Source organism: Vanessa cardui, chromosome 2 (genome assembly GCF_905220365.1).
Source record: "Vanessa cardui chromosome 2, ilVanCard2.1, whole genome shotgun sequence".
NCBI classification, from domain to species: domain Eukaryota; kingdom Metazoa; phylum Arthropoda; class Insecta; order Lepidoptera; family Nymphalidae; genus Vanessa; species Vanessa cardui.
Window position 1 is genome coordinate 604,920 of NC_061124.1, and position 14,056 is coordinate 618,975.

General features: G+C 32.7%; 1 protein-coding gene across 1 annotated transcript; it reads right to left on the bottom strand.

Annotated features, from left to right (window-relative positions):
* Nucleotides 1-842: 842 nt before the first annotated feature.
* LOC124539123 lies at nucleotides 843-2,318 on the bottom strand. Its single transcript, XM_047116449.1, has one exon. It carries the CDS (start codon nucleotides 2,316-2,318, stop codon nucleotides 843-845), a length of 1,476 nt encoding a protein of 491 aa, XP_046972405.1.
* Between the last annotated feature and the right edge of the window lie 11,738 nt (nucleotides 2,319-14,056).

Here is a 14,056-nt window from a genome sequence, read left to right on the forward strand (position 1 = left end):
GATGTACTGGCTGCATTATTTATTATACTAATAAATGAATCGTAAGCTTCTTGTAGGTCGTCAGATATTATAAAACGTGACAATCTATCCTCGAGTACTTTATAATAAGACTCCCAATCAGCATTTTTCAAATTTCTTTTTTTAATATATGAAGGATTAGAATTAGCAGCGGTAGAGATTTTTAATACAAGATGATCGCTACCAAGGGTATCATTCAAAATGCTCCAATCGTATTCAATTGCCACATCAGATGAAACTACGGTGATATCTGGGGCAGACTGATGTAAAATACCGTTTACTAATTTAATACGTGTCGGCCGACCGTCATTTAAGGTGATAAAGTTATAATTAAGCATGGAATCAAATATTTGGCTGCCTCTGGAGTCTTTTATGGGACCAACTACAGTGGTGGCCATTCACGTCTCCAAGTAGAAGCGTTTTTTCCGAGAACATAGAGAAAAGTTCATCCCAATCCTGTTGACAAGTGGTAACGGATGGCGGGCAATAAATGGAAACAATGTTCCCTAAATAATCTAAATTGAATATTTTGACGTAAATTAGTTCGATACCGGCGTTGCGATTTGTTATGTTCTGAACTTGTGCTTTAATTGAATTGTGAGTAATAATTGCAACGCCACCATAACCGTCGCTTCTATCGCTGCGAAATATGTTGTACCCTTTAATTCTAAGGTCTGTGTTACGATCCAGCCAAGTTTCGTTTAACGCAGCTATATGGACTTTTTCTATTGTTAATAACTGTTCTAAGGTAATAGTCTTATTTTTTAAACTTTGGCAATTCCATTGGATGATGTTGACTTTTGCTTTTGATAATACTTTATCCATTAACTATTATTATTAAATATATTTTTAATAAAGTTCAAATCAGGGATAAAGTTAGCAACGAAATCGTACAACCATTTGCAGCACATCTTCAAAACTTCATTAAATTTTTCATGAATGGTACTGTTTTTATTAAGGATGGTATTTCCAATTCTTCTTAGTAATTCATAAAATGAGATATGGCTTTCTTCTCGTTTATGTGTTTTAGAGTTCATATTTCTTGTGCTATTTTCTTCTAGAGATTCTGTATCTGGCACCTGATTTATTACTTCACTCCAGTTAATATCATCATCATCCTCATCTTTGTGTCTCCTTTTATTATTAGATTTCGTAGATTGTTTCTTGCTTACAGGAGCATCTTGTTGCTTACGAGTTAGTTTTGATGCAGTGACAGATGCGTAAGAGGTTGAAATTTTAGGTGAAGTATTCATATTATCACAAATATCTTGACGATCTTCTTGAACTTCGGTGTTAAATTCTTGAGGAGATGGGGAGTTTGGGGGTACATACATAGTGAGAGCTCTTTTATATGCGCAGTTGAATTCAGCCATTATTTCTCTGATTTTCTTCTCTTTTACGCGTATTGGACAGTCTAAGCTCAAGGACATATGGTTACCCCGACAATTCACACATACAAAATTAATTTCAGTAGTCTCACAGTTTTCATGATCTTTGGTACACTTGACACACACTTGTTTCTTTCTAGGACAAACTTTTCTAGGATGGCCAAAACGCCAGCAAAAGGAGCATTGTGTTACTGGGAACGTATAAGTTTCAATCTTAGTTCGCACTCCATATACATGAACATACGCAGGTAAAGAGGATCCCTTGAAACACAGACGTATAGTCTCACTTGGTGTCCATCCTTGGATTCCATTGCTGTCTCTGCGGTTAAGCCGTTTTACTGCAATTAACTCAGCCGAGCTAGTAATACTTTCTAAAATATCAGTTTCAGACAAGTCTAATTCTACGTTTTTAATAGTTCCATATGAAACACCAACCTCCAGGGTTCTTTGCAAATTCCATCCCTTATTTTTTATCTCCTGGCATTCCAATAATTTTGTTAGGCCGGATTCATTTTCAAATTGTATTATTAATTTGTAAGCGTTAATATATCTGACTCTAAGGATATTTGGGATATTATTATTCTTAAGTAGACGGGCAAAGGCAAATTGTTTAGGCAACGGTTCTTTGGATGTGACACTAATCTCAACTTTTTCTTCTGGTATTCTATCGTTTTGAGAACTACGAGCGTATCGCTTACCCGATTTGGACACGACGTGCCAAATTTCTGCTTCATCAACATCTCGCATCCTTTTGTTAGAAATGTTAGATTCCCTAGCGCTATAAGACTGCTGTTCATTGATTGGAGGCAAATGAGTAGATTCCAAAATATTCATGTCGAAGTTCTCATTAATAATGTTATTAGGTTGTTCATCGTTTGTAGTAGACGACTGGATAGGTACATCAGTATTCATATTGAAATTCTCATAAATATCTATATCATCCGACGACGTAGAACGCGCCATACTAAATATATTTCATAGTACGGTCTCGCGTAAGTCACAACTGCACCGGCGATCGCCGGCCGCACACACACACGCGCGAGCGCGTACGCGCTTATCGATCGCAGGTAAAAAGCAACAACAATAAATCAAGGCGGCACGTCTATCGCACTCAGCGTATGACACTGCACTGAGGTATATTGTTCTCTTCATCGCTGAGCAATTATGAAACCTAAAATAAACACGCTGGTTGGCCATCTCGGTTCTTTTAATATGGCTGCTGGTCTACCCACAGATCTTTGTTATGTTTTCAAACTCCCATAACAAAACAAATTAAATTTAAATACAGAACAACGGGCGTAATTTAAAACATTCGTTATCCCCACTATATTTATTTAGATTGAAATCTACATAGAAAAAAAATAAATAATTAACGATTTAATCGGTCTCCCAGGTGTGGTCGCAACTTTATAGCCGTTACCTCGTGGTCGCTTTCGCTTCACTAAGTCGTGCAAGTGAGTTCGATACTCCAGCTCGAAAACGATCGATGAAAGTTTGCTAAAAGATCAAAATTTTCTATTTTAAATACAATAGTATAATAATGCTAAGATAAAATTTATTTTATTTCTAATATGTTATACAGAACTCTATAATAAATACTTATATAATGTGTCTACTGAAATGAGTCATTTAGATTCTGTTATAAGCTAAGCATGTGTGATATTAAGAAATTTATTTCTTCGTAAAATTCTTAGTTCTTATCTTAGGCACTTAAAAGCATAAATGCAAATGTTGTGTGCTTAAATGTAACATACACAATCAAATCAAAGCTTCAAATAAAAGTTATGTAATTCGATGAAGCCGTGGTATCGGGCAGAGGGCATTTGTTCAGTTCGCAAATCATAATCTACGGAAGTAATGATACAATTATATTTTTTTTTTCACTGTTAGGAAGCCATATTAAGCAAGAGTGCTATATGGTATAATTATATTTAAATCATACATGTTAATTTACGCAAGGCGGCAGTCAGGAGCTGGATGCGATTAGCCGGAGAAAGACCACAGTGGCGTGCACTTGGAGAGGCCTATGTCCAGCAGTGGACAAAAATGGGCTGATGATGATGTTGATGTTAATTTAGCTAAAAAATTTTTTGTCTAACAAGTTAGAACTCTCTCTTCTCCTCTCAAAACATAATATATTTAGAATATATCACCGATTGCAAATTATTTGGAGCCAAAAAATTGTTGGGTACACAATGTCGGATAACTGGCTGTTACTAGAACATTTTGACCTTTTTTATTAATATATTCCACTCATGAAAAGTGGCAAGCTACCGGGTATTCATAAACATTCCTCAAGCCCCTCTGCTTAGGACCTAACCACTGATCACGTTTTGTACCGTTAAACAGCAATACTTAGTAACTATTGTTGTACTCAGAATTTTTATTTTTGTATCAATATCGATTGTCGATTTTTATCCCCTTGCCTTGTTCCTGTAGTTACATTGGTTCACTCAAACTTTAAACCGGAACTTAAAAATGATAAATATTGCTCTGTAATGATAGAATGTGAAGATGGGCTTATACTAAGTCCTGCAACCAAATTACACATCAAAAATGCATTCAATTTCCTTTGCCTCTCTTATCATATATATGTATATCATCGTAAAATTGTAAATATCATTAGATTATAATCAATTTATGAAATAACGCACAATTGTAAACTGTCGAAACACTGTGATGGTTTATTTAACGTACAATAAAACATATACATTAGATTATAGTTTTTATAATTTAACTGAAATTTAATTCGATAGATTATAATCTACCTAATAATAATGCGTTAAATGAAAGCAGTATGTTACGGTTCATAATATAGATTATAATCTCTCGATATAGATTATAATCTAACGGTATTTAAAATTTTACAGTGACATATAAACATATTATTTTTCGTTCGTTTGGTACTTTAGATAAATTTAAGTAATTTATTTCAAATTACGTGACCTATCATTTTCGCTTTCTGTCTCCAATAATATTCATCAAACCACGTTTTATTGAATTATTTTAGAATCTAATTAATTTTAAACATAATTTTGAAACTGTATATATATACAGTTTCAAAATTATGTTCTAAAATTATTTACATCCACATCAAATATTTTTATTTGACAATCGTATAAACTTCTAGTTATTTAAATGAAAACTTCTTCTACGAATAGTTGTTAATCTTAAAGGAAATTATTATTAATATGATAATTATTTAGATTTTTTCATTACAAATATTTTCCTTTACAAAAGAATTTAAAAGAAGATGTAACTAAAAATAATGGCTATACCTATAAATATTAAGAGCTTAACTGGCAAACTAAACTGGCAACAATCTCCCTTTAGTGATAACTCTAACGTAGCTCACGTTAAACCTAAAACAAAAAGAGAATACTATTGGCATTACCTATTACCTATTTGGAGAGCCTATGAAAACATAGTAACTATTTCACAACTCACATAGTAATGATAATTACTTTATTATGAAATGTTTGTGTTGTTTATTTAAATTCGTCTCTCGATAACCTCATCCAGTGCACATACGTCATTGTTATTAATAGCCAATAAAACGAATGTTACAACAAAAATAGATACAATTAATCAAATCTCGATCTCTCAAACATTAACGACTTAAATCTCATTGTAAATAAACGCATACATCTAAGCCAATCTAACACTAATGTATTTTTTGCACGCACACACGCGCGCCGACATGCGCAAGCGCAGCTTACATAACAGCGGCGAGAGTGCATTCACTCTGGTGGGAGGAGAAATGCATCACTGCACAACACACACAATGAAATAATGGATTAAGCTTAATCGTTTAGATGCCGTTTCAATACTTTTTATATATATGTACCTGTATAGTGAAAACGTTACGTAACATCAAGCATACAACACGAGCTGGGTTATTACTTCGTAGACAAACCTTGCCCACGTTAAGCCCACATCCTTAGATGATATCTTTAAATTCTTGGCATATCCCTTGATAGCCCTCTTATTTTATAGGAAAAATATACCGTTTATTCAATCACAAGGCAGAAGTATTCGTATTTAATTGAAAATCAACCAATTTTACGAGGTCTACGAACCAAATGAAAAAATGATATAGATATTGAGCCAGATCATAAACATTGACGATTTTAAATAAATTACATTTTTTTTAAATCGTGGAATAATATAATTAGTATTAAAGATTCAAGTTTCAACTTTCTTCATAAGATTCGACAAGCCGCATCACGCGGGTTTCCACGTATCACAAACACTTTAGTCAAATATATGAGCTAGCTAAATGACAGACCAATGTATATCTTTTTTAAAAGACACAATTTTATGATTATCGTATAATAAATAACTTAATATTATGTATATACAGTGAATGCCTCTATTTTCTCATAATATTTATGTTTTTATCAAGTACTATATATTATTATCAAGTACCTACATGTGTACAAAAAAGTTTGTATATCGGATAAAACACATGGAGACAAGCGAAGAATTTATGTTCAGATCTGAGCAAACGCTGCTAAATCTTTACACGAAGGAACATGTCTTGAGAAAACCTCCATATAGCGCAGAAAATTTCTGTCACATGGAAACAGGGCTGATGAGTGGAATGACCTCCAAACATTTTTAATTAAAGAGATAGAAGCATTTCTTCAGCCATGGAATATCGATAGGCTTCAACATTAAATAAATAATGGACAACATTCCATTCCTTACTCTGATCCCAATATAGGTAGCTAAAGCACTTGTGCTATGGAAAATCAGAAGTTACGACGGTGCCACAAACACCCAGATACAAGACAACATAGAAAACTAATGAATTTTCTACATCGACTTTGCCGGGTATCGAATCCAGAACCTCATAATGGCGTACCCATGAAAACCGGCGTACACAGTACACACTACTCGACCACGGAGGTAGTCAAACATTATTGTTTAATAATAACACATTATATAAGAATTAATTCACAGCAGAAAAGTGACCATCTATTTTTAAAATCCATTGCAAATAATTATGAAAGCAACAGCTTACCGGGTGGCAAGGTTTTCCATAATAAAGACACCGGCTTCTCACTCATACATTATTAATACACGTCTCATGGCTGCCCCCGACTTCGTCTGTGGGATACGAGAAATAAATGTAGTCCAATAAATATTACGATCACGTTTACTTTATTGTCTGTATTTCACATTTAACAGAATTCATTCGAAAGAGGATTTATATTGTGAACTTATCGAGAGAAGAAGAGAGTTTTACATTTAAAAAAAAACTTTACATTAAATAAGGTAATGATTTTAAATTATTTATTTGTAGGTTATCCGATACTTATTATTTTTCATTTTTTACTCTGAATGTGATAAACAATGTGCTATTTACTTTTAGATGTCTATAAATATATGTTAGAACATCGATGGAATGATCTTATTTTTGAAAAGTTTAAGAAATAGCTGGCTAGCTTTGAAACTACGTATGCGTTCAGAAAGTGCAGTGTGCTCATGTGTGCGGGTGTAGCAACAAGCGCTGATACACACCAACACACGCTCACTTTCACTTGGCGAACTATTCCTAGGATTCCTTCACATTGTGTACGTAAATAACGTATTAGATGTTTTCTTTATTTTAAATAAATCATATTCCTACCACAGATTAAAAATACATGACAAAAAAATCAATGAAACAGTTTTCAAAATATTATTTTACACCTAGTAACATTTAAAATAAGAATAGAACAGATCCTAGAATCTAAAATTCACGTAACATAGAGAATTTATAAAATAACGCAAAAAGTATTTTTAAAACGTGTGTTAGCGGATTTAATTGTAAGCGAGTTCTTATAATCTTAGGTGTGAGACGTTTACTTTTTGACACAATGTCAAAAATGCCAATGTCCATTGCCAGATATAACCAATCATCATCACACTACACGGCTACAACACACTAAAACAACAGATTCAAACAACATTCAATTAAGTTATTCCATAGAAAATGAACGTTCCTAGACAAGTGGCCGTTGTGAACGCGACCTAACACATCTATTAGAAGCACAAGTTTGTGTGCTGCGGGATTGCACCGCGAGAGTGTGTGCGTCTAATGCATCGCTAGATTATATAACATAGAGCTGACTGCATTAAATTAAACATCAATATTATTATTATTATTTTAATAAATTTTAGGCAGAGATTTTGACGTTCAACATTTTGTTAGATATTATTTCTCAGTGACAAGATTTAAAAATAATAGTAGGTAGTATATTTGTATCTCTCTTTATGGTTCTGAAACGTAAAATATATATTTTTCCAGGTATTTAATATAGCGAAATACTCACACCCAATTAATGTACATTATTTGAAAGAAAGATTTAAAAACAAATAATATCATATAATAACATATTATTATGATAACATATTAGGTTTTAATATATCGTTCAAAACAATTAATAACTGTAATAAGACACAAACAAGCAGCAGAATTGTCACGCTCTGGCCGCAGATAAAGAGCGTGGACCTCAACCTGAGATCACGATGGAATCCATTTGAGCCTCCGTGTGTTTAATCAATGTTTTTAATTAGTGTCGTAATGCAGCGATAACAAACGGTATTATAAAAATGTGCGACAAATGAATTTGTAACAATAAAAAATATTGAAAGTAAAACTGTTAATATATAAGGTGACTGGTTAAATGTTGTGGTATGATATAAAATACTATGAATACAGTCTATGTAATATATGAACGCTTATACATCCCAACTCCTATTTTATAAATGAGAAAATAACTCTCTATAACCTCTACACGCTTAAGCCGCTGAACCGATTTAGATGTAATTTGTTACGAATATAGTTTTAGACTCAGGCTAGTAAAACCTTTACTTTGATCACGGAAAACATCCCTTAAGGTGTCAAAAAGTTGTTCTGTATGGGGAATCAATCAAAAATCAAATTACACCACGACGATTCATGTAAAAATATATATTTTCTAACCAGAGATTGAAAAAACATACTAATGATATTTTAAAAAACATATAATATAACTAAAGTAAATAACCCTAACTAGAGTGTGGCATTTGTTTGATAAAAATGGAGTTGATGTAATAATTTGTTTTCAGTTTTTAATCTCAAATGATTTACTTACTGAAGTAAAAATTGCTATAATATCATAATCCACATATACGTGAATACATAAACAATATTTTTTATTATTCTTCGAAAATTTTTCGAAATTTAAATTTTAAATTGGCGTTTTAATAATGGTTGTTTTTTTTAAATAAATTAATTGTTTGAGTAGGTTTTTAGTACTTGAAAAAAACATAAATGAATGTGTCGTCAGCTCCATGTGGTGTCGGTGCGTGCGGTCCGCGGGGATGGGGGGTTGCGCGCAAAGACGTTCGTTGCTCCCGCGCAGGTCATCGACTCTTTCACCGGCGCGCGCGCACGCGACCGCTTTCGCGCGATAACACAGACTTTGTTCATTTAGAACGAAACAGACATACACAATTGTTCATGTTAAAAAGGGATGACGACATAAAAATGTCTAATTAATGTAACTATTGCGTGCACTGATAGCAATGGCTTTTTATCGTTAACACGTTGACCGTTCTGCCGAATCATATGAGACGAACGAATCTCTCTTTCGTTGAAACGTTCAAGAATAACTTTTCATATTACGTAACCGACATCAAAATTGATTTCACTTTATTTTTTTCTATTTTCTAATCAGAATATCTTCAAACATAATCACATAACACATATAAGGTGTTACAATTAATTGGATATATGTCGCAAGCTATTAGGAGATACAGGAAGCGATGGTCAAATGAATAAAGTTTTGTTGAAATGCTAAATTAAAATTGTTGAAAAGAATATTCGCTACACTCGTACTAACGATTAACACTGACGCAATCCACATCCACCCTATTCGACTTAATTTGCTGCGACTTTCACCTGTTGCCATCACTTAAGACTAACTGTCCAAAATTCCCCCGATTTTGATCTAAAATAAACTACATGTCGAAAAAATAATTGAGGATGAGATGAAAACGGGGATGAAGTTGCCACGGCATATAGAATTTCGATTTTGCCCCACCACTTTACGCAGAGTTTCTGACGAAATACGAAAAACGAAGCAAATTATCTACGAGAGTGAAGAATTGATTTGGAGTGAGATCTTGTTATTGGTATTGTTGTTTTATTAATTTTTATCTTCATAAATATGTAATACCAATTATTTAATAATAACATTTCTCATGAATATTTCTCTCAATAAAAGATTTCTCTTTTAACTTATCTTCTTAGTTTGTTTTAAACTTCTGAAACTCTTAATTTAACATTGGCCTGTAGTTGCAATAACAACTTAATAAACAACTGTAATACTTATTTATTTATTTGCACACACATAGCTAAGTGTATAAATTTTATATTATAATACATTTAGAAGCGTATGTGTCTTAAAGGTTAAAGTTGCATTAAAATTATTTTTTAATTATCTTGCTGCAGATCTCGACACAATATAATTTACGTTTTCATTATAATAATACGACGGTTATTATTTAAAGATACGCTGATTAAAAAAAATCTAATACAAATATTCTGAGGTTGCTCAGTGGAGAGAAAACGTGGATCTTAAATTAACATTCCACGTTAAAATCCGGACGATTGTCGATGCGTTTTTATATGCTTTATTTGTGGTTACGATTTATCAAACCAGTGGTTAAGGACGTATTGTAAATATCGCATTTGAAGGATGAATATTGCCACGTTTATAAACTCCATAGGAGCGTTGTCTTATAACCACAAAACGTCTCTCAGATGGGTACTTGTCAAGCAATAGCAGCTAAACTGAAAACTCCCAACCATAGACAACATTTTTCTATGCTGTCAATATATAATTAAAAATGAAATAAACCGAATAATAAGTTTGTTATAGTTAATTTTATTGCTCCTCGAATTGTAAGAAAAATTATACTAATAATCTTTATATAAATTTATATGATGCACTGGAGTCAGCCATACATTTAATCTCAAAACTCTCATTGGTAAAAAGTTGTGCGATTACAAAGACGCGACCGAAACCGTTCTTAAGTAAGAGCTAGTAATAAACATTGTGCAATATATTTTATTGCCATTATTGCGTCGTGAGTAAATTGGAAACTTCAAGTTAATCTCGTGAAACAAGTAAGCAGTAACATCGTCACAGTGTCACTGTCGCTTTCTGTCACGCGACGCAGCGCGGGCGCAGTGAAAGGAGCGGCCATATTGGTCACAGATAATAACGTTAGCTTGGGTTAGGTTAGTTTGGTATTTGAATACTTTCGCGTTATTCAAAACCGAAATGATTATGGCGCTTAGATTAAACATGTATGCTAATTTATGATAACACTTTAGAGAACCTATCAGTATAAGATTTATGACACCTATACCTACATATATAAAACGCTGCAACATAAAGACATTGCTTTTGAAATAGATAATTAACTTTCAAGATCGTAAATTATTAATATTATTATGGGTGTACGTAATACATAGTAATATTATTGCTGAGCCGAGAATTATGTTTGACAGATTTACTTTCATTAACGTATGTCGATACTTAGGCGTACCTAAATAATTAAATTTTAAATAAAAACTTAATCAATTGGGCAGCATAAAACAAATGGAACAAGCATTTACAGCTGATATAAAGGAAAGGCCTATTTACTACACGTGATAATAATTTTTAAGAAGATAATATTATATATTATTGTGCGCAAAATTGTGTGCAAAAGCAAGCACTCTCCAGTCTTCGATATCGTAATCCGATGAGACGGCCATACGGCACGATCGAAGAGAGATCAGAACCGAAGCATAAATTAAAAAGCATTTTGAAGTACAGGACTCTCAACAGTTCATTTATTTATAGAAAAACAGAACAACAACAACAACAACAGCCTGTAAATTTCCCACTGCTGGGCTAAGACCTCTTCTCCCCTTGAGGAGAAGGTTTGGAACATATTCTACCACGCTGTTCCAATGCGGATAGGTGGAATACACATGTGGCAGAATTTATATGAAATAAGACACATGCAGGTTTCCTCACGATGTTTTCCTTCACCGCTGAGCACGAGATGAATTATAAACACAAATTATAACACAGAAAACATAATTAAAGCAATATGCATAATGGGACAGCAAGGGATCACGGCATCAATCTCGGGACATGGGACCCTAAGTGCAGAGTTAAGCTAACTACTAACCTGTATGGACACTTATTACATTTTTATGCCATTGTTTGGTGGACCAGCATACAGGCCATCTGATGGTAAGTGATCACCACCGCCCATAGACAATGGCGCTGTAAGAAACATTAAACATTCCTCACATCGCCAATGGGCCACCAACATAAGGAACTAAGATGTTATGTCCCTTACGCCTGTAGTTACACTGGCTCACTCACTCTTCAAACCGGAACACAACAATACTAAGTACTGTTGTTTGGCGATAGAATATCTAATGAGTTGGTAAATAATATTGGATTAGTGAGAACCAAGTATTATTGGATCTGCTAATCTATATTGACATAACCAATATTAATAAACTAGGACACAAACTTATTGGACCACAGAGTGTTTCAAACCCACGAGCCATTGTCAGTAATAACAAATAAGAATACACCTGCGTGTGTTGCTGCGTTTTTCAGAGAATAATTTCGACATAAATAAATCACTTGGAGGTCAAAACTGAAGTGAACAAAACAAAGTATGGAGTAGCCCTCGTTAATGGAAAGTTTTAGGATTAATTAATTTTATTACGTAACGGTTACTGCATGTTCTACAACTACATCATTATAATTGTAATATTACAACATTACATAATAGTTTTGTGTGTAAATTAAGTTATGATCAAGTTCGACTGAGCGTTGTTTGTGAGTTGACCTCAACTGCGACGGCCATAAGATTGAATATGATACTAGAATATTACGAATTATCTTTTGTTTATTTCAGAAATATATCATTTTAATGACTACTAAATTTTGTTCTCAACAAGGCGTTTTTGTGTTTTTTTATTTGAAACCCTTGACAATGGTAAATCTCTTTTAATTAACTCATATAATCTGAATATAATACATTAAGTTGGATTAATCAGAAACCAAGCGATTCATTATTTGTTTCTGTATCATTTAAGCATTACTTTTAGTAAGGTTTTTACATAATATCGTGTAATAGAGGCTACGGCAGCCAAAAGCAAGGCAAATGACAAAAATGAATACTGCCTCAAAAGCAACTCTTTGGGAATTGTGAATATATAAATAAGCATGATATATTACATTTTGTCTTTGTTAACTTTTCTTTAACGTAATTTTTAAAATCCTTTTTTTATTTTATTGTTGATATTGACCTAAATAATATACGTAAAATGTATAACTGGGAGCTTGTCTACGAACAAGCAGCACACATTTTTTTTCTAAAGAAGCTTTAACAAATTAAGTTTTGTAAAATAACTTGCCTTATTCGGTACAGTTACCGAACTTATAAAAAAGTTTAATATTTTCCCAAAATCGACGAATGTGTAACTAGCTTTAATTATTTATCTTAACGTACGAATCTTAATTGTTGATAATCAAACAATGGTAAGGTCAGTGTTGCATTGTTTTTTTAATATTTAAAGTATCCAAACATTAACGTTTGGATTCCGGTCGTTTTAGCGGGAGGCCAAGCGATAACCCTCGCGATATTCATCAAGCAAAACCATCTCATGTCCTTAAATTATTCTTACGTTAATTTAAATTTAAAAATAAGCAAAATTTTCCAGATATATCCATTGCTTACGCGTTTTTATATTAATTAATTTAGCCAAAATACGTACATAGATGTTTGTTATTGTTCTTTTTATTATTTGAATATACAAATATCAATATAACATTAATCTGTATTCTTCTTACATTTTGAATTACCATACAGCTAACCAATCTACACGTACACTCAACAATAAACAGCGAAGGTCAAAATACATCAAATAAATTTTAAGTAGGCTGAACAACATTCAACCATTGACTGTATTAGAATATAAATATAAAAAATACTGACACAATTTCAATATCATAAACAATATATTCGATATCAATTTATAAAAATGTCTTAATAAATTAGATTTCACTCAAGTACGAGAATATTTTAAATAATATATGCACGTGTTACTTTATACAAAAAAAAAATGCCAAACTATACAAATTAAAAATTAGTCCACCAGCAATGGCGATGAGTCGATTGCGCAAACACGCCATCGTAAAGAGTTTTGCTCGGCGTATTATTTATTGATTGTTGAAAAACAATGGAGCTGGCAGTGAGTCAGTGGGTCAAGGGTGTGTCCTAGTTACGCAGTCGAAATTCGCGGGCTACAGCTGTCAGTTGCTAACCTCAATGTATAGAGAGGGGCGTGCGTCGATGCACGTAATTTTTTTTTTATTTATTATGATTGTTGTCATCTTGGTTAACAATTTGTTATTCACTTTTTGTATTTATCTCATAATAAGTTAATAACAAAATGTATTTTGTTCGACATAAATAAAAAAAAATGTATATTATTAATCGACCATTTTTATTTGAATTTAATAATTAATTTTAAACAAAAATATTTAATTTTAATGATACTTAAATGTGTTCACATTGAAATCTGAGCGAACAAC

Excerpts from the sequence above, each read along its gene's own strand:
- LOC124539123 (XM_047116449.1), bottom strand. The coding sequence starts at position 2,318 with ATGAATACTGATGTACCTATCCAGTCGTCTACTACAAACGATGAACAA.